Below are 21,370 nucleotides of genomic sequence, written 5' to 3' on the forward strand. Positions count from 1 at the left end.
AAAGGAAAACTGTTGTAAACACTGACCATTAAAACTCATTAACAATTTATTCACACATTTAAAATAACTATACAATACTTTGTACGATTAAAATTAATATTTATAACATTAGCATTTTTAAAGACTTTTAATAAAATAATAAAGGTACGTGATGGTGCAGAAAGTTCCACAGTTGGTCCAGTTAGATATGGTCATGCTGTACGTGATAAAACTTAGCTTTCTGGATTCATATGTGAACAGACTACACACACTTGTGCAATATCATCATATTCGTATGTTCTTTTCAAAAACGTGTCAGTAAGCCTCAGTCCAGATATGCTCTAAAATGGAAAAAAAATGAGAATCACGTTAAGCCATTAGCTATACTTTCACAGATGCATATAAAATGTACATGAGATTCCAGTGGCGCAGTTAAAAGCAGATGGAGATGTTGCCCCATATTCATTGAAACAGTAAAATACCATTATTTTGGTAGTTCATTGTCCTTTAACGATAATGCTTTGTGTAATTCATGAAAACAGATGGCTGGAAACAACCCACTTGCCCAGGGCTTGGTCGGTCATTTGTGGAATACCTACAGTACTCCCATCATTCAGTACATTTACATGAGATTAAGTTTTCAGAAAACAAATGTGTTTGGAAAACTGAAAATTGTTTTTTGGAAAATGTTATTTCTGTGTTTATATGACTTGGAATAGATAATCCAATTACAATTCTGATAAATTCAACTGTATACATGGATTTAATTAAAAAAAACGTAGAGCATTTGCACATGGGAACAGCCAGGGCTCGGTTCAGTGCGCAGCAAGACTTGGACGGGAAGAGCCCATCCTTTATTTAAATGAATATAACTTCACCCTTACTAAACAAATGAATCCGTGTAAACTAAATCAGTGACTGAAATCTGACATCCATTTATAAGTTTTATATAATCCAAAATCATGAAGCGGTTCCCATTAAATGTGCCACTAACTTGCCAAGCAAAACTGATAAATCGTTAGGTTTCCTTTCCTCTTGTGTATTGCTTCTTTTTAGATCTTGTTTTGTTGATTTTTTTTTTTATTGTAGAAATTGTAAAAAAAAAAAAAAATGTAGTAGTGGGCTGTAATGTTTATAGAAAGTACAACTGTGTTGTTGGTCTTGTGACCCAGCGTTGGCCAATTGGGATGCAATTGTTAATCTAGCAAGGATCAAAGTCCAACATTTTGATCTATAAACAGTATAATAGGAATTTAACAAAATTTGTTCTCCCAACATCACTGTTCAGGTACCAAGTCTCATTATTGCCCCCCCCTCCCCCGACTAGAAATATGGATATAGTTGATTTAATAAAATCATGTGCGTGGGAATGATGTCAATGTTTGCACATGTGCAATACATTATCAGATTAGGTTTTCTGAAGTGTGTTCACATGACAAATTGTTCGTTTTCAAAATACTATTGGTATGTTTTTTCGAAAACAATCTGGGACTTGCAAATAAATGTCTGAATTCTTGTTCACGTAAAACGCACTGAATGAAGTATCCTCTGTGTATTCACTAGCCTTCAACAAGAATTGACATGCCAAGTACAATTCCACTTCCAACTAATCCTTCAATGAGAATATTCATTGTTGTGTAGCCTACCTGTAGCCCTTGGACTGAAGACAAGAGTTTGAGTGTAATGTATAGGGATGAGCTAGGGTTTAGCTTTCCCAGCTGCCTCCCTGAAATTCCACACCAGTGTATAGAGCTGGTGTTGCACATTTCCAAAACCAAGTCCATTGTTCTCTCGCTGCTGGAGGAAATGGAAAAAAAAGTAAAAAAAGGTTAAAGCCAGGTCTGAAAAGAACGAGACAGCAAACAGAAGTATGCAAACTTATACTGGAAAATAAAAGGGGAATCCAATTAGATCTCAGTTGACTACCATATACAAAGCACATGTCAAAACAAAACCTGGATGATGTTCAATAGAAAGAGCTTTAATACTACTACTACTACTCAAAAAAGGAGCAACACGTGGCAGGTTACAATGCTAACATACATGACCTACAGCCTCCCAAAGGTGTTCTATGGGATTAAGGTCTGGACTTCCTGTTAGCCACACTATAAAACACTGTAGTCTTCTGTTCTATGGGTTTAAAATGAATACTCCTCTCCAATACCTGCAGTTGGTTATTTTACAAGTGATGTCAAACGGCTCTTCTAAATTTACAGTGTCTGGGATCAGCTCCAGGGAAAGCCGGACATCTCCATAACCAGGTGCCTTAAAAAGGGTAGACAGACGGAATATTGTTTCATGTTCTGAAAACACCTGATTACAGACAAAATGTGCCAAACTCAAATGAACCCTCTATTATGAGACAACCCCCACAAACCATTCAGACAAGTTTGCTTCAATAAGCCAGCAACTTTGTCAATATAAAAACAACTTGCAGTAGCATTTTTAACTAAACCCTTTTTGGGTTTGTTAAAAGGATCTCTAATGGAACCCGAGTGTAGGTGGTCTAATTCATCCTTAGACTTGCCATTCTCTGGAGCTGACTGGTTTGAAGCCGCCCCCGTTCTCCAAGGTTGGTTTTCCATACGATGTCCAGTTTTCCAATCACAGTGACCCCCTTAATCACTCCAGCCTTCTCTGCAAACTCAGGTTTGGGTTTCAGACAGTACAGATACTGACGTGTGTCCATTGGCTGCAAGTAAGACATCTTCCCAAAGGTGGATGCACTGAAATGGGTTTTCATTTGTTAGAACACAGGATAGTGCTGAATTGTACAGTACACACAACCACCATATAAAACATGGGTATACTGTGAACACAGTTCTACCAATAATGACATTTTTAAATACATAGTGTAAAGAGAGAATTTCAGTATGCCCATCCTAGTAACTCATGCTCAGTTTTTCCTCACCCCTCCTCTCCTGTGGAGACTGTATTAAGCTCTGTCACATTGTACATGATTGAGGGTTCCAGCGAGACCTTCTCCATAAACATGGGGGACGTTGTGATGTTCTGAATCTGTGCCTCCAAAAAGACTTCGTCTGTCTGTTGGGTCAAAACATTTAATGTAATTACTTTGTGTGGGTGTCTTGCTTTTCTTATTAGTATTGTATAAGGATTAGAGATAGAATACTGTGATTAGTTCATGCCTGCAAATCAAAGTACTAGTAATGATCATCATAAGCATAAAAAACAGCATCCAAAGCGATTAATAGATTACAGGTCTGATTAACTTAATTTCGAAATGTATCAATTCTTTAAAAATAATTTCCCGACAACAGCCAGTGATCTGCATGATATACTGTATAACGTCACAGCACTGATCTTGTGTTTGCAGGGAAAAAAATGTTTAAGTTAAAAATAACCCACCACATCATGACAGCCTTGCGACTGCACCAAGTCATGACTTGACCACCCCTGTAAATCGGTCCTTGACCCTTTAAACCAAAGTCTGCCATTTGTGCAGAAATGAAGTCAAGCCTGCAATCTTCACACGGTATTTATTAACTCTTTCAACACAGTGCACCTATTTTCAGATAACTCCACTCTAAACTATGCCCATGTTCTTTTTAGCAGTGTATATCTTCAGAGATTACACAAGTCTACTACACGTTTTATTAACCTTGTTCTACTATCCAGATCAGATTAAAAAAAAAAACAATATCAATTAGTATCAGTTTGTGAAAGACTGAGGATTGCAGCAATCAATTTGCAAACTTTTAAATGTATTTCACCAAGCAGCTACCACCAGGGCTGGGATCAATTCCAGTTTTTCAATTTCAATTCCATTTCCCAATTCCTTTTTAAAAATAGATTCCCAATTCAAATTCCCATTTAATCAATTCCAAACACATCACTGATCAAAACTGCAATTAGCAATATTCTGTTAAAATGAGCTTCTCAGTGTCAACTACTTGAATTGAAGTCCCTGTTAATTAATATTGGCTTCAAATGGAAAGTAGTTGAACAAATCAATTATTGAAAGTCTCTAAACTAAACTATCAATTCCAATTCGTTCAAGAAATTGGATTTTTAAAAAAAAGGTATTGGAAATAAAAAAATTGGCCCAAACCCTGGGTACCACCCAGATCCCAAATTTCCACTGCTCCCCGCACCCGTGTGACCAATTTTCACACACTTGTTTTTAGTGCAGATTACACTTAGCAGGCGTTCAGAGCAAGCGTTAAGTAACGAAAATAATGAAAAAGCATTTGTCTTGCAAAGAAAATGGATTTTTAAAAAAATGTCAAAGGTTTAAAAATTAAAATGTATCTAATCTTTCAATGGGTTGTTGCACTGCCAAGGATGCTTTTCCATTATCTTTGAATTTCTCAGACTTCTGGATAACAGCCAGAGGCAGAGTAAGCTGCAACAAATGTAAGCAGTACAGACATTGGCAAAAAAAAAAAAAAAAAAATTACCACAGAACTGAGGTCACTCTAATGGAGAGAAAAAAAATAGAAAAAAAAAAAGAGGGTTATACTCTAAAGAAAATGGTACTATCAATTAGCAAACACAAAAAAAAAAAAAAAAAAAACCCACAAACACAATGGGGTAATATGCCCAATACTGCACTATAGCGACGCTAACTAAACCCCTGTATATGCAAGGCACAAGCACTGTTGAATAAAATATCACAGTACCACACTGGTTGTTACTAGTCATCTTTATATTGCAGCACGAACCTAGAGCTACAGCATACATTTCTCATTTCCAGTATGGTGCAAATAACAAAAACTACGTGGCGCTCTGCTCATTACAAGGATGTCTAAATCTGCTACAAGGCTAGCGTGAAACATTTAGCAATGATGAAGGTTACTTGGCATTCAGCCGTCAAATGAAGTGTCATCTTAACAATGCTGAAACATTGTAAGATGTGTTACAGTCTGGGGATTGAAGCAAGACTCCCTCTGCATAGCAGTTAGTGCCAGTACAGATTTTATGAGCTCAACATGTGATTCAATATCTTAACGTAACATTATTCAGCAGGTTTCGTTTGACTTCATGAAGCAAAATTAGTTAATTCTATAGTGATGCAAAATTTTTGGCCATAGCTGCAGGTCACTTTTGTGACACCTCAAACTAGGATGGCTGCTGCCTCATTGACACATTATAAAACTCCAGGGGCAGGAATTCACTGATTCAGGGGGTTACTGTACTAATGCACCTGTGTAAGTTACTATATAGAATAATGACATTTTACTCAAGTCTGAAATCAGCAGTTTTTCTGGGCACATTTCCAAAATAATCATTGTAAAAACTGTAAATTATCAGAAACCTTAACACCAACCACAAGCTTGCTGTCCTATTTATTGCCTGCAATATAGTCGGTTTATGTATTTCTACAGAATAATTTTCATCATACCAAAAGTGAAGTACACAAAGTTCCATTACTCTCACCAAGCTACAGTCTTCCCATTGCAGCCAGAATAACTAGGTATACAGCATTTACATGTAGCTTGCAGCTTAATTTTTTACAGTGCAAACATAGCGACACCATGTAAAGGTGTCGCTATGGCAAGGTAAAGGACTGACTCAAGTTCTGCAATGATGCTGGACAATCTGATAACAGTCAGTCTTTAAATAAGCCTAGAAATGTTTTCACTAATGTAGTGTGACGTTAGATAAAAGATTAACTTTGACTTGCACTGAACATTAAGATGAACAGCTTGTACAAAGAACGCAGCCATGTAAGTACAATGTAACCAAGTGGAAAATGCAGAGATGTTTTTCTTTGAACAAAAGCTGTCTCTGCAAACTTCAGAACTACTTTTTAGTTAAAAAAATAACTATTTGTGTACATCTTCCATAAGACATGTGCCTTACCTCCGCATTGTAAAACTTGGTCTTCACGTCCAGTGGTTTGAGAACCTGATTAAAAAGAGAATGCAAGCTAAATGCTGGTTTCTCAGGTTGCTCACCCATAATTCCAAACTCCTGCTTTTTAAATTTAAATATTCTTCAACACAAAATTGGTTTGACCAATCTATTGAAAGAATACCCCACAATCTCCAAAACGCTAACTTACTACAGACAGTTTCTCAGCAAACTTTGAACTGGAAGCTGTGGGTTTAGTTAAAGAAGGGGAGCTCAGGGTTCCTAGTTAGAAGACTCTACAATTCATCTAATTAAATTACTGTTTGTCAAGGACATGCTAAATAGCTCAGAGATGAAGTCTTGACCAGAGGCAAACAAGCAGTAATATTACACAACAGTGTCATTAGGGATCACGTGGCAAAGCAGCACAAAGGTTTCTGTTTATTCAACTATAAGCAGTTTCAAGCTCACCTGAAATTTGAAGAATTTTCTGAAGTACAACTTCTCTCCTGTCTGTGTGGTGTAACTGACTGCACACACCAAACTGTAATAAAACAGATCACAGGAAATAACAAAAACACAGCAATCACAGGCCTCATCCGATATGTCAAGGCAACATCAGAATCAGTCCCTTTAGAAAGGGGAAAATAAAACTAGCTTACATGTGCGTTCCAATTTCTTTTACTTCATGATGAATAACATCATCGATACAGCACTCAGGGTTAAGATCCGACACAGCGGAATTGGATGCTGATAGGTTTAAACGTTGGGAGCTTGTCTGAAGATCTGCCTGAAGATCAGGATTTAAAAAAAAATTAAAATTAAAAAGCCTAGTGTTAAATAAGATTAAGGAATCCTCAACTCAAACATTTTTTGGACATTCAATCCAAAACTACTCATTTAATCCAAAAACTACTGAAACACACCACCACTAACTTGCTAGTACATATAACTAACAAGTGAGCTTTGTTATATTCCACTTTAGAAATAATTGAAAGAGATTGCTAATAAGTGAAAAGAGATAGACAATAAGTTCTGGTGAAATTCAACACACTGAAGGTTTTAAACTATTAACAGATAGTTTTGCAGGTAAAAGCTAGTTACTAGGTCAGCCTACAGAGAATCATCTCACATGTGTTGGGAAAGAGCAGCCTGTCATCATGAAGTTGCAACAGAAAACTAGTAGTCAGCTTTCTTCTCTGAACAGAAGGCCACAATTTATCTGTGTTTGCTCCAATGTATCACATGAACTGCTCCCCCCCCCCCTCCAATTTGTCCCGTCAGTCCCTTCACAGTAGTTCTCACCTACTCCTATCTTACCTTCACCAGAATGTCCTTCACAATTTGAGTGCTATCATTATGCACACTGATGTAGCTGGAAAATGTTTCCCCCAGAAAGATATTTCTGAAAAAAAGGTAGTTTAAGTCTGTACTATTTGAATTGATCCTTTAATTTATTTAAAAACTTCCAATACAACAAGCACTTTAACTAGCCCTATTCCATCGAGTATTTGCTAATCTAAACTTTGTATTCCCATTAAAACACTAAACGCTTCACACCAAATTAAGACATGATATAAAATACTTACAGTACAATCCTGTGGGTGATTTTTTTTAGACCAATCCAAGTATTCACCTTTAAGCACCGATTCTTTGTGTACACATTTACTTGTAGGCATGTAATGGCAACAGCAGATCATTTCAGACTTGTATGGTACATGAAGCCAGTGCAGTACTAAAACATCATGTTGCATATATTTAAACCTAAAATGCAACTTTTTTTTTAAAATTTACATTTTATAATGTGCCAGGGGTACAATGTTCAGCTAATCTGATTAATCTCATATTAATCTTCGATTATGATATTCACTTATTAAATAATAAAGCAATGCTGTTTAGGTACTGGGAGCTGTGAAACAGGAACATCAGCCACTAGGTAAAAAGAAATGCTATGGAAAGGGGGGGGGGGGCACTTTCTACTCTTACCCAAAGTTCTGTGGAAGTGTCAGCATTTCTCCAAGCATTATCGTCTCAGCCCCCTTTATAGTAGATGGGTCTTCCTTCATAAGATGGCCAAAAAGGTCTCCTGTATGAACACCATAAGTGCCTTAATTTGTTGTAAGCTTTGGAAAAGGCAACCTGAGGTAATAACGATATTATTATTTCTTTTTATTAGGTGTAAAGAAAATGATTTTTGTCCCTTGATTTCTCTCAACTTTTATATAATTAATAGTATTTATTGGTAATCATGCAAATCAGTTTGAAAATTGTGCTTTTGGTGTTCATTTGTTTCCAAATACCTGGCAGGTCTCTGTCTTCACATGTCACAGGCATGTTAGTGAACAACGTTGGTTTTGTCAACCGCATCACTGGGAAGAAAACAAAAATGTGTTTAGGATATAGAATCTTATCTTTTGCCACCAAAACAGTCTGATGCTTTGTTTATCACTTTCAATATAAACTGCCCGAGTGATAAAGGCTTAAAATCTAAATTGTTACTGTTGCTTTGTGGCCAGATGTCGTGTAATAATCATGTTAATTCATGAAATGTACAGAAAAACAAAACAAACCAAAAAAAAAAACACACACCACAGCATGAAAGGTGGTACTACCAAATTTGGAGAAAATAACTACAGTATATAAAAATGTAATTTGTAGATATGTTTTGTTTTAAATAAATATACTTACCAATGTTATTACCCCCCAGAGACAAACGTCCTTACAAATGTAATTTTTAAGTTAAGAAAGCAATCCCAACCACTGTCCCAGAAACAGTGTACTTATTCAGCACGTATACAGAACAAGGTTGCTCAGTGACTTTCTGGAATTTCATCTAAAGTTTACAGGTTCTCCAATTCCCAGTTTTAAAAGGCAAAAACAAATTGCATTAAATTTCTAAGAAGCTTTTATTTGAACTAAACACGTCACTCAATTCAGCGTCATTAAAAAGTATTAATGTAAAAAGGGTTACCCTATAAAACACAAATAATAATAATATTGCTCAAGCTAACAAATACCTGCATATCATTTTACAAATCTATTACTACTATCAGAAGTATAGAAATTAACTATAAAAAAAAAAACAAAAAAAAACAACATTTCCTGTCAAGGACAACAGATAAAGCATCATGTCAGACTACCAGAAATGCTTCAGTTAATAAGGTGGTAAAAAAATGTAATTCATGAGTAACAAATCTAAAAATAAATGCCATCATAAATAAAATATGGGTTCACAGGCTAAAAATATTACCATGCTTATGCACAACTAAACTGAGTTTGCCAGCAAGCTGGAAATGTTGTTTTAGGAAACAGGCAACATATTCACAGTACAAAATGTCACAGAACACCCATATCTGACCAAGGTCTCTCTGGATGTTTGCATTACAAGTAGGAAGTTTGGAGTGCCTCATTGCTCTGCTCAGCAGAGTCCAAACACTCTCCAAATCCATTCCCTTGCAGTTACATTCCTCGATTACCCATTTTGCCCGCTGTAATGAATGCAGCTGGAATCCTTCAAGCACTTGTTGAAATTCCTTCGAGAAAGGCTGAACGTTCTCACCGAGCAGTCTGCCGGGAACAGAAACACTCCAAGACCTTTTAAACTCTCTCGCTTCACTAAAAGTTCTTTCTTCAGAGAGCGCTGCTGCTTCTTCTAAATGAAGCGATGATGCTCTGTTCAAAAACCTGTGCGTCTTCAAATCGGTACAAAACTCCTGCAGGCCGTCTGTGCAGTCATAGCTTTGAGAAGCCACCAAAGGCTGAGAAGCAACTAAAACATGTTCAATTCTTGCCACTTCATTGGGTGAAATGACTGGTGGCATTGTGGTAGGTGTTAATGGTGGCTTGCTGTCACTATGTGGGAACCAGGGTTTAAATGATGGTAAAGGTCTTGTTGGAAACTCCTCTATTGCTTTTTCTGCTATTTCCAACAACTGGGGTAGGTTGTTTTTTCGTCTGTAGTGCAACAGTACATCCATTCCAATAACAATCTGTCTGTGCACATTTTATTTGTTCATAAAGCTCCGTCCCGATGGAAAAACGACATCAGAATCTTACCACGGATCACCTCTGATGTCCATAGTAGGTCTGAAGACAGCAGGACCTGAAGCAGAAGTATGGTGAAGTTGTTGTCATACAGGTGTTGTTTTTCAGGACCACCTACTGCATGTCTCGGGTTTCCACCACCCTCATATTACATATAGACGCAACGCAAGTTTGTATTTTCAGCTCACATTACAGCAACGACTGAACACATACATTTATTTAACATGGCCAGCTTTGATGTTTGTTTTTATTGTAAATTGCAACCAGTAAAATCATATTATGCTTTTTGAATAGCAGCAAAATCAATGTAATTATTTGATTTACGTAGATAGGGTGGGTGTGTGTGTGTGTGTGTAGGGAAGCGAGAGAGAGAGCGAGAGAGAATTTATGTACAAGAAAAGCCTGTATAAAAAGTATTTTTTGATATTAAAATAAAAATACAGTTTTGATGGGCAGTATTTGTGAAAAACATACATTAAATACATCAAAACGTGAACACAAAACACAAAAGATATCAAGATTCAGTCCTGTAGTGACGTTACTGACAACTAGTTTTGAATTTGAAAAGTCTAAATTTTAGCCCAGAAGCACAGTAATAGTAACCATATCTTCACACGGCATGGTAATTCCGTGTAGATTTATAAAATAGGAGTTAGTTATGATAAAACTATCAACGCTATGTTATTGTTTTTCAAATAGTAGTCAGGATACCCCCTTCCGCTTTACTGACGTCAACGCACAAAGCGATTTAGGTGTGCCGAGGTTATTTGAATAATAACACAACTGAATCAGTGGCTTATAGAATGGGAAATATAGGCTATGCAGGAAGCCATGCATCGTATTTATTGTTTTATTTTAAACCGTGTACCTTTTAAAGCAAGCAGATGCTCTTGTTTGGCCTGGTTGACATCCATCTTCCCAGAATCTGCTTGAACTTTCACCTGCATTGCAGCGAAGAGTACGGAATGCAGTTGGGCACAGACTCGACTTGAAATTGATGCGTCAAAAAAAAAAAAAAAAACCGTAATCCGAGCTTCGATTTCCACTTTTATTTGGATTATTAGCGCCGCCTACTGGATCTCCTGTAATTTAACACGTCCCTTTACATCGGTGGTTTTCAAACTTTTTATGAAAGAATAAAAAGGTACATGTATCGATATGCTTATTATTCCGATTTACACACTCACAAAAATGGAATGCCAATAAGGCATGCTTTTTTGCTAGTGTCCAATGGGGCTAAATAAAGGTTTGTAGTGTTTATTATAATATGTTTTACCATACATAGCTATTGTTTACCTATGCTTTATAGTTTAGTGTAAACTGTAACATTTAAAGTAACTTGTATAATAAATATAAACACTTCAGTCTCCTAAGGGGGTCTAATCCGTGGAAATATAACAGCAAAAATAAAATAAAAACAAAACACTACTTCAGTGTTGAAAACAGTACAGTAGCCTACATATGTCCTGGCTCTGGCAGAATACTTTCGCATCCTTACTCGATCATATTGTTCAGACTAAGTATATCCAACACAAATGTGTCCAACACGTGACTACATTTAAAAAAATAAATAATAATAATAATAATAATAATAATAATAATAATAATAATAATAATAATAATAACGCGCAGTCGCATTTGCAGCAACCGGATGAAGCTGACGGAAACAGCTGACAGGAGTTACCAATGTGTTAATGGGGGAAGAAGAAAGTATTTGCTACAAACAAGTGATTACAACAATAACATTTTATATAATATTGCCATAGTTTACTTTAATAAGCTTATTTACTGTGATATAAAAATAGGACCTGCTATTTTATGTTAGTTTAGCTTCACTGTTGCCCAAAGGGTTTTCAGCATATGCACCCGGTGGCGATACCGTCAGTGGTAGTGCCCAAGGATGGCAGCCGCTGTCGGTGTAAATAAGCAAGGAGCTGCGGCGGGGATGGAGTGGTGCAGCCGCTACATTCGGACCATTGCAGGCGGCACGGTCAAGGTTAGTGAGGGAACAACTAAAGGGGTTAAAGGAGCGGTCGGTACGCAACACAAGAAGGCATTAACTGCATAGTTGTGGCTGCAATGTCTATGGGCTGTGACTGAAAAAAAAAAAAAACAGGTCGGGCGGCTGCTGTCGTGGCTGAGTGGGATGCTGTGTCTGTGTGTGTATTGTGTGACACAATGTTCCAGTTGCACGTTTCCGAAGCCCTGCATTCTTTACGAAACAGGTAATGTATATATATATATATATATATATATATATATATATATATATATATATATATATATATATATATATATATGTATGTATTTAGTATGTATGAGTCATCTGCCTATGTATGTTGTACTCTTATTCTTACATAAGTGTACCGGCTCGTCAAGGTCCCATGACTGGCACTAGGCAACAACACACGGTGGCGGCTGTGTCTATATTGTACAGAGTGTGTGTTGCAGCTTTATGGCAAAAGCAGGCTGGAAATTTCCACTGTGTCAACGGGCTGGTGTCATGCCACGTTTATTCCGCGAGTACGCGTTAAAAACAGCACCATAAAATTAACATGTTTAATAAAACAACAGTGTACTATGAAGCTAAGCGTATATTATTACTCTTTTTACATTCAAAATATTTCTTCTATTAAGGCACCGCCTCTCATTTGTTGCACTTAAGTCGTAAGTGAATTCATGGATACAGACAATTTACGATGTTGTGCCATCTAGTTTTAAAATTAGTACACACAGTTAACAGCTTGCATGTGTGTGAATTAAACAAAATCATAAAACAAAAAACTATGTATTTTTAGTTTAGTTTTGTTTTCTGAGCTGTGTAAAAGTCATATTCTTTTGTTATAGCAGCTTAAACTACTGTACCTTCAGGGAATGTAAACAAACTGGAATGTTATACAAGATTGTCCATACCATGCGTCATGAGATTATTAAGAAATGTAACACACACACACACACACACACACACACACAGTATTTTACCTTAAACAAGCAGTCTTCTACAGCAGCATGTTTCTACTTTAATTCATTAACATGTTTCTTTTATTAACCATGGACTTCAGATATTGCCCTAACTTGTTTTCAGTTCCTGTAAATTTGCAAATCACAATTATTTGTGTATTTTACACCACAAAATAACATTTTAAACAATCATCCAGGCAGTAAGGGCATGATCAGGACCAGTGATGATGTGCGCCTTGACTTCAGCATTATGAATGGTATACTGTATAAGGGGCAGATGTGTCATGTACAGAAGTGAAACCTTGCAATTGGACTTCTCTTATAAAAATCTGAAGCGTAGTGTAGCTTATTAGTTTTTTACTATCCCCTTTTCATGGTGCTTGTAATCAATATGATGTCATGCTTTAGAATTGTATTTTTTTATGTAAGTCTGTTTTAAGGTTCTGAGTTCATGAGCTGCTCTTCTTGTTGCCTGCTATTAGACTATTTAATGTAGGCTAGATATCCAAAGTGTCTTTGTATTAGTAGTAAGCACCAGCACCATCTAGTGCATTGCTTGAAAAACTAAATAATAATTTAAAAGTGGCAGTACAGTAGGAATGATTTCTGCAGACACTGGCTGATCTAGCCGTAACAGAAAACAATCAATGAACAGAAAATATGTATAGCCTAGACATTAAAAAAAACCTCTATTTATCACTATTAGATATTTCTTGTCTTCTGCTAAGTAATTAAATTATTTCTTTTGACGTTGTATTTCTTGTGTTGCAGGTACTGGAATGTGGAGTGTGTGAAGATGTGTTTTCTCTGCAAGGTGACAAAGTTCCTCGGCTGCTGCTGTGTGGTCACACTGTGTGCCACGACTGTCTCACCCGCCTTCCACTTCATGGCAGAGCTATCCGCTGCCCCTTTGACAGACAAGTCACTGAATTAGGTCAGTGGACTGTTTGTTTGTTTGTGTGTGTGTGCGTAACAGTAGGTTTAGGTTAAATGACTACTGTACTATAATGTGCATGTCCTTCCAAAATAAATACAGGTATTACTAAGAACCCTGAGAAAATATCAGCTGCAAAATTGCATGACAGCCAGAATAGGGATGGAAATACTGCAAGACTCATTGCATAGCAGATTGATCCATTCCTACTTTTATTATGAGTTTAATACGACATGCCTGAGCTTGTTACATACACACTCTCTCTAGTCAAGCTCGTATTAAAACCTGGAATGGGTGAAACTACTATGCAATATGAGTCTTATTTCCATCCCTGCAGAATGACATCATTAATTTGTAAAATCCGGTCCAGGGGTCTTACTATTGGTACAAAGACTATACTTCATCCCCCAATTCCCTAAGTTAGTACTGAATCTCTACCTGTTTTCACACAGTCAAGTCTTGAAAGTGGAACACTAAACTTAACCCAGAGTCTAAACAAGCCATCTCTGAACTCAAAGGGTCAATTGCAACAAACTAAAAGGAGGGTACTAACTGTGGATGATCCCGTGGTTAGTATGGAGGATGGTACTAAACTAGTACGCATGTTAATACCAATTGCAACAAACTAAGCAGCTCAAGATAGTCCCCATCTGCCTATTAAAAATGTTCTCAATTGCCACAACCCAAAGCAACTGCTGTTGCCCTCTAGAGGATACTAAAACATGTTACTGAGTTAGTCTAGCAATTTCTGTATGCTTGTGGTATCGTACTAACGTAACAACTATCAAAAATCCCAAAATGTATTGCCGACTTTTATGAAACTAAACTATTCATAATCAAAAATTATATGAAATGATTAAAAAAAACTTCTGGGGGGATGGGGAGGGGGAGATTTCGATCTTAACCCTTGAAAATATTGAAAAAATAACACTCTTAAAATATAATTAGCTGGAACCAATCAGTCAGTTTTTGAGCGTCCACCCCCCTCCCCCCCCCACCTTTCAGTGCCTGTTTGGTAGCACATTACAATAAAGTTCTTGTAAGTGACTCTGCAGCTGATGCATAGTTCACACACCCTAGTCTGTAAGTCGCCTTGGATAAAGGAGTCTGCTAAATAAAGAAATAAACTAATAATAATAATTGACCCATTGTTTACATTGGCTTTCTTGTTTTGCTTTTGGACCTCTGCAGTGTAGAGCTTGGTCTGCCAGAGCTTATTAGTGTAGAGAAATTATGTGAGCTGCTAATACTGTGAGAGTACAGACCCAGACAGGACTTAATAATCACCATGGGTTTTATTTTTTTGAAGCCAGTTTTGTTGTTTTTGCTGGCTTTGATTGCTTCACTTCACTATAAGTGCCATATTAACCAATACCCTTTATTAAGTGGCAATCTTGTTAATCAGTACTTTGCTATGCGTAACATTACAAAAGTATTATTAACTTTCCATTACACTAACCCATGAAACAATTTTCACTGACAGTTGCAGCCAATTTCAGTGTCCTCATTTATACCAGAGCTGTGTGAATGTTTGTATGGAAAAACAAGTCCACTTTTCCCACATATTGCACCCAAAAGAATATGTGAGATCAGTAATTCTTTAATGAATTTTTGTCTGGCACACCAGTTGGGCAGAGTATGTCTATTTTGCTAGACTGGTAGAATCAAGGAGTCTTGATTCCTCAACAGGTGTGCATAGATATGTTCAATGTATATTTGTATTCCATAATATTAATAAATAGGAAGAATACCTGTTTAAAATATCTACCTTTATATGTTTGGGGTTTTTAGAATCCCCACTGAGTGTATTTTATCTCATCACTTATCTCAGCCTGAATGAATTGTGCTGATCCTCTTCTCCAGTTGTTGTGACAGGGCCTGTTTTCTATATAGTTGTGAGATTCACTGCAATGTCCTTGTCAGGCGACTCCGGAGTCTGGGGACTGAAGAAGAACTTTGCACTCCTGGAGCTTCTAGAGAGACTGCAGAATGGAGCCTCTAACCAGTCCGGCACGTCTGAGGACAATTTAGAAGGCTCTGGAGAGGTAACAATAAAAGCATGGTTAGGAAGGTGCATTTTACTTAACAATGAGGTACACTTTGAGTTTTTCATTGTCATTTCATTGTGTCAGTAGACTGCCGTAGGTTTGGTCAACCTTTGAAACCAACGATTACATTTCTGTTTAGTTTGTGAATATTGTTTTTATTATGTGAAATTTTTAGAGGTTTAATGAGCTATTAAAAATAAACAATCCTGTGATGTTTTGCGTTGCTTACTCTCTCTCTCTCTATAATATGTTGTTTTTTCTCCTTGCTAAGCGTATTATTCGCTGTGATGAAGATGAGAACCACATTGCATCCATGTACTGCACTGTTTGTGCCACACACCTGTGCAGAGACTGCTGTCAGCTCACACACTCCACTCGGACCTTAGCAAAGCATAGACGGGTTCCTCTGGCTGACAAGCCCCATGAAAAAACACTTTGTCTCCAACATCAGGTTCACGCCATTGAGTTTGTGTGCCTGGAAGAACCTTGTCATGCTTGTTCTCTCATGTGCTGTGTGTGCAAAGAGTATGGGAAACATCAGGGGCACAAGGTACAATTCAAAACTTTTGCAATTAACTAGTATATACAGCACTTACACAATGTGTGTACTGACCATGTTGTTGTTTGTCTCAGCATGCTGTGTTGGAAGCTGAAGCAAATCAGATCCGGGCTTCAATTCTGGACATGGCACACTGCATTCGAACATTCACTGACGAGATCTCTGAGTATTCCAGGAAACTTGTTGACATAGTGCACCAGATCGAGGGAGGGGAGCACATTGTGGAAGACAGCATTGGAATGGCTCACACAGAGCATGTAAGGTTAATTCTAATATAATTAGGGGCTGATTTGACCAACCTTCTGTATTCCCCTCCAGGATAAACCACAGCTGGATTATTTCAGGGCATTGTACTTTACCAGGGGGTGGTGGTGTATGTTTCTGTTGTACTTGTTTCATGTAATTTGTTTACTGCCTTGCATAATTCTTTTTGTGTCTTTTCACACCCGTTTCAGGTTCCAGGCACGGCTGAGAGTGCCCGCTCTTGTGTAAGAGTGTATTTTGCAGATTTACACGAGACGCTGTGCCGTCAGGAGGAGATGGCGCTCAGTGTTGTTGACGTACACGTGAGAGAGAAGCTCGTCTGGCTCCGGCAGCAGCAGGAAGACATGACCATTCTGTTATCGCAGGTCTCCACTGCCTGCCTGCATTGTGAAAAAACACTGCAACAGGTAGGCAGACATACAGCACATACTGCAGGTATTTCATCATTTTTTGAAATCTGTGTTTTATTAGTAAGATTTAGATGTTTATCTCTTGTGTAAAGCTATTGTGGCAGCTTGTGATGGGTCATGAACTTTTTTTCCCCCACGTTAAAAACAACATTAACAAAAGATGCTTCAAGCCTGCTTTTGCTTGGATTGTAGGATCTAAAAAATATGATGCCTGTAAGTACATCTGGGTCATTCTGTGTCAAATGAACCAACATTTTGTGAAAATGTCAGATTTAAAACATGCCCTGAAAATGCAATTCTGACTGTAAACTTTTTTTTTTTTAAATAATTCTTTATATCTCAGGAATAGAAAAAGATCCCAAAATGAAATTTTGTCTGGAGTTAGATCAATGTTATTTCTCTATTGTGTGTTATTGAGAGTATAAGGGTATGGGGATATGTCTGTCTCTGTACCTACGCTCTCCATATTTACATGTGCATGATATACTTTTTCATGACACTGATAACTTTAATTTTGTATTTGTTATTCTCTTTACTTCAGGATGATTGCCGTGTTGTGTTAGCCAAACAGGAGATAACAAGACTACTAGAAACTCTGCAAAAGCAGCAGCAGCAGTTCACAGAGCTTGCAGATCACATCCAGCTAGATGCCAGCATTCCTGTCACTTTCACAAAGGTACATTGGGCAGCTTTAATGCATATTATCTACCTGTGTGTTCTGTTAGCAGAATCTACTACATGGTATGCTTTCTGGGAGGTAGGTGGTAATCAAAGTCACCTCAATTATTCTGTGTGTTCCCTCAGGATAACCGGGTTCACATTGGCCCAAAGATGGAGATTCGGGTTGTAACCTTGGGGCTGGATGGGGCAGGAAAAACCACCATTCTGTTTAAATTAAAACAAGACGAGTTCATGCAACCAATTCCTACGATAGGTAAAACAATCCATTAGTAGTTATTTTATTTAAGTCCTATATTGTTTTACTGATTTTACCCATTAATCCTCCACATCAAATGATAACCAGGATAGTTTATCCCAAGCCTCCTCTTAAACAAGGTGCTTTGCATTGTAATTGCTGCCTGTTGCTAATAAAACCAAAAGAACAGGACATTAACACAGAGGGAATGTATGCACTTGTTTGTGATTTCTAATGCTGTTAAAATATTTTTTCAGGTTTTAATGTGGAGACAGTCGAGTACAAAAACCTGAAGTTTACCATTTGGGATGTTGGAGGTAAACACAAGCTGAGGCCTCTCTGGAAGCATTATTACCTTAATACACAAGGTAAAAATCTGTGTGCCTGTATTGAGATATGACAAGACTGTGTTCAGTGAATGGTTGTTCAATTGTAAAGGTTCCTTGTTTCCATGCTGGGAAAGGGAACCTCCTTTTGAGCATTTAGAGCAGCAGGCCACTTACAAAATGATCCACGATCCTATAAATCCGTCTGTAAAAAGATATCTACTGCTACCGGCTTCAGTTACTGTAGTTTACAGCTCTGTAATGACATTCTTTAAACTTATTCATTATATTACCTACTCCGCCAACCAGAATTTACACAGGATATCCAGGAGTATTACTAGGAGATTCCACATATAATTTACATTTTGGTAAGCGTTCGTGAATGTCTAATGATTATGTGTTTAAAGTCATAGAGGATTCTCAAAAAGACAGGTCATTTGAGTTCTTTGTGGCCTGAAGAGTCTGACTGATGTCTTCTGCATTTTGACATTTGTAAACCTTTCAGAAAACAAAATAGCTGTGCAGAAACATGACATCAGATGCCCAGATTATCTTGCACATGCAAGTGAGGTCTCATCTTGTGTGCTGTTCTTATTCTTTTCACAGCGGTAGTGTTTGTGATTGACAGCAGCCACAGGGACAGATTGATGGAGTCACACAGCGAGCTAGCAAAGCTGCTAACAGAAAAGGAGCTCAGAGATGCACTTCTGCTGATCTTTGCTAACAAACAGGTACGGATAGTGCTTTATTTATTTATCTATTTATTTATTTTTCAACATAATCCAAGCCAGTAAATATAATACAGAAATGAAATGTATATTTTATATAAATGTTATTTATTTTTCACGGGCTGTACAATATAGTATGTTAAACCTGTTTTGTTTTATTTACAAACTGTAAGGTGTTTAGTTTTACTATTTTACTTTTTATTGTCATGTGTTATACACTCAGGATGACACGTTACTGCTGCTGTGGGAAAAACCTATCTGCTGTACAAAGAGGTGTGAAGTGTCCCTGTGAAAATGCTGTTCTCAATGACAGTAACCATTCCTAGAGTTGTAGGCATCCACTACTGCAGCAGTCACCCTCAAATATTGCTTCACCTGCCAGTTAACCATTTCAGATTGCGACTTTACATTTTTCAGTTATGAAAACTCAAATTGTGCAATTCCCTTTAGTTCCATTACAGTTGTTATACAGTAAAAAATACTGTTTCACTGTCAAATGATACGTCTTTTTCACATTTCATGTTCACAAGCCATTTGACCAGTGACACCTTTCCCTGTTATACTGTGCCCCTGTGATACTTGTACTATTATGTAAAATAGCTGCAATTGTTTTTTTCTATTTTTTATTGTGTATTTCTTTTTTTAACCCAGGATGTGGCTGGTGCTGTCTCCGTGGAAGAAGTTACTGAGTTGCTGAGCTTGCACAAGCTGTGCTGTGGCCGCAGCTGGCATATTCAAGGCTGTGATGCTCGGAGTGGGATGGGGCTGCATGAAGGACTGGACTGGCTGTCAAGACAACTGGTGGCAGCAGGGGTGCTGGATGTAGCTTAGACTCGTACAAGAAAAAAAAAAGACTTTACAGCCCTCCTTCAGTTCTGTTTATTTTAGCTTCCTTGTGATGTGATTTAATGTTATATTGTACATAGCAGCTAACTTTTTTTCCTTTCTTTTCTTTCTTTGCATTTTTTTTTAGGTGACCTAGTGGTTTGTAAAAATACTTACTTGCCACACGATTCACAAAAAAATGTGATTGAGATTTTTTTTTTTTTTTTCGGGCAAAGGGTCTGCTTTACTATGTGGTTGGTTTGCATGAATTTACGCTCTCCCTTTAACATTGTTTCTACTGAATGATGTACAACCCAAATGATGCTCAAACAAATTAGCTGGCAAAGGCAGCGCTTGAGGTACCTAATATTTTGCAGCTAGATATTTGATATTTTTAAGGGATGTTTTTCCCACAGCTGTTTGTTAGAGTAAAGGGGTTGGCTTTAGAATGTTGGGAAATATTTTGAAGAAGCATCACGTAATAGATAAAGATTAGAACTGTAACAAATTCAGAAGCTACTGTAGCATACATGAAACCTGCCTTTACCCCAGAGGAATGCACTGGCAAACGTAGCAGAGTATAGGCTTAGACGTTAGTTATGGAATGTGTAGCTTAAATAATATACATAAAACTGCTTTTTTTTGTATATACTTTATTTTTAAAATCCCAGGTCAAAAGTTAAGGTACATTTTTATTTCACCTCCTGTTTTGAGTTGCTAACTGTTCGTTGGAAGCACAAATCTGTTACTTTTGAGCATTATCATCTTTGCTTTTTTTTGTTTTTAAGTAATGATTTTTGTCTTGAGGGTAAGAAAATGTAATAATACAAATGGCTAATATGATGCTATGGATTATAGTCTGAACAGTTCAATTGCTGACGGATGGTCAATAACGTGTATAGATCTGTGTAACTTTATGGCTGTATTTACAGCTTTGTTTTAGGATATACCGCTATGTTTGGGCACTTGCTTTAAAGGGGAATAGTGCATTTGTAGTTTGATAGCTGTTGTTTGTACTCAATATGGTTTACAAGATATTGTCATGTATTGGATTTATTTTTGAAATAATTGGTTTTACCTTGCAAACAGCATTTACAGTACCAACAATTATTTATCACCAAAAATATATAAATGTAAGAATTAGAACTGCAGACCTCATCCAAGCCTTTGTATGGTTTAATTGTTGCCATTAAAAGCATGTTTGCATTATCTTCGATGCTAACATTTATTGCTGCGACGTAGTGGAATGCATTTAAAAATACATGGCATTATTCTGTAACTATTCATGTTTCCTAACTATTAAATATGAACTAAAGACTTAATGTAGTGTAAAATGTGATGTAGTCAGACCCCCTCCCCCATCCCGAAATAAATAGCATATGTTTAACACAAAATGTTCTTATTTATTTCCCTAAATAAGAGTATTTAAATGTGTGTGTTTTTAAATACTAATCATTAGGGCCAAAATCATTAATTAGTTTTTTGTTTTATATTCAGTCCTACACAAAGTGACTCATGAATGAACTTTGCTCCTAGGTTTTCTCAGTCCTAAAATACTC

At 37.1% G+C, this 21,370-nt stretch overlaps 2 protein-coding genes across 5 annotated transcripts; one reads left to right on the forward strand and one right to left on the reverse strand.

Annotated features, from left to right (window-relative positions):
* Window positions 1–28: 28 nt before the first annotated feature.
* LOC121300652 (trafficking protein particle complex subunit 13) lies at window positions 29–10,854 on the reverse strand. Of its 4 annotated transcripts, none has more exons than XM_041229302.1 (13): window positions 10,709–10,853; window positions 8,097–8,165; window positions 7,783–7,882; window positions 7,117–7,201; window positions 6,459–6,586; window positions 6,268–6,340; window positions 5,806–5,850; window positions 4,401–4,418; window positions 2,891–3,024; window positions 2,507–2,705; window positions 2,144–2,244; window positions 1,626–1,773; window positions 29–320 (listed from the first exon to the last, which is right to left on the reverse strand). In XM_041229302.1, the coding sequence occupies exons 1-13, from the start codon at window positions 10,785–10,787 to the stop codon at window positions 213–215; spliced, it is 1,287 nt and encodes a 428-aa protein (XP_041085236.1). In that variant the 5' UTR covers window positions 10,788–10,853; the 3' UTR covers window positions 29–212. The 4 variants fall into 4 exon arrangements, with proteins under 4 accessions (XP_041085236.1, XP_041085228.1, XP_041085255.1 ...); XM_041229294.1 differs by having other exon boundaries at window positions 1,626–1,776; window positions 10,709–10,851; XM_041229321.1 differs by lacking the exon at window positions 4,401–4,418 and having other exon boundaries at window positions 10,709–10,854.
* Window positions 10,855–11,544: 690 nt separating this feature from the next.
* On the forward strand, window positions 11,545–19,818 carry LOC121300616 (E3 ubiquitin-protein ligase TRIM23-like). The gene is made up of 11 exons (XM_041229230.1): window positions 11,545–11,836; window positions 13,573–13,735; window positions 15,659–15,780; window positions 16,055–16,333; window positions 16,417–16,599; window positions 16,798–17,013; window positions 17,558–17,692; window positions 17,821–17,950; window positions 18,190–18,300; window positions 18,865–18,989; window positions 19,638–19,818. The coding sequence occupies exons 1-11, from the start codon at window positions 11,741–11,743 to the stop codon at window positions 19,815–19,817; spliced, it is 1,740 nt and encodes a 579-aa protein (XP_041085164.1). The 5' UTR covers window positions 11,545–11,740; the 3' UTR covers window position 19,818.
* Window positions 19,819–21,370: the final 1,552 nt, after the last annotated feature.

This window comes from Polyodon spathula, chromosome 2 (assembly GCF_017654505.1).
Source record: "Polyodon spathula isolate WHYD16114869_AA chromosome 2, ASM1765450v1, whole genome shotgun sequence".
Taxonomy (NCBI): Eukaryota; Metazoa; Chordata; class Actinopteri; order Acipenseriformes; family Polyodontidae; genus Polyodon; species Polyodon spathula.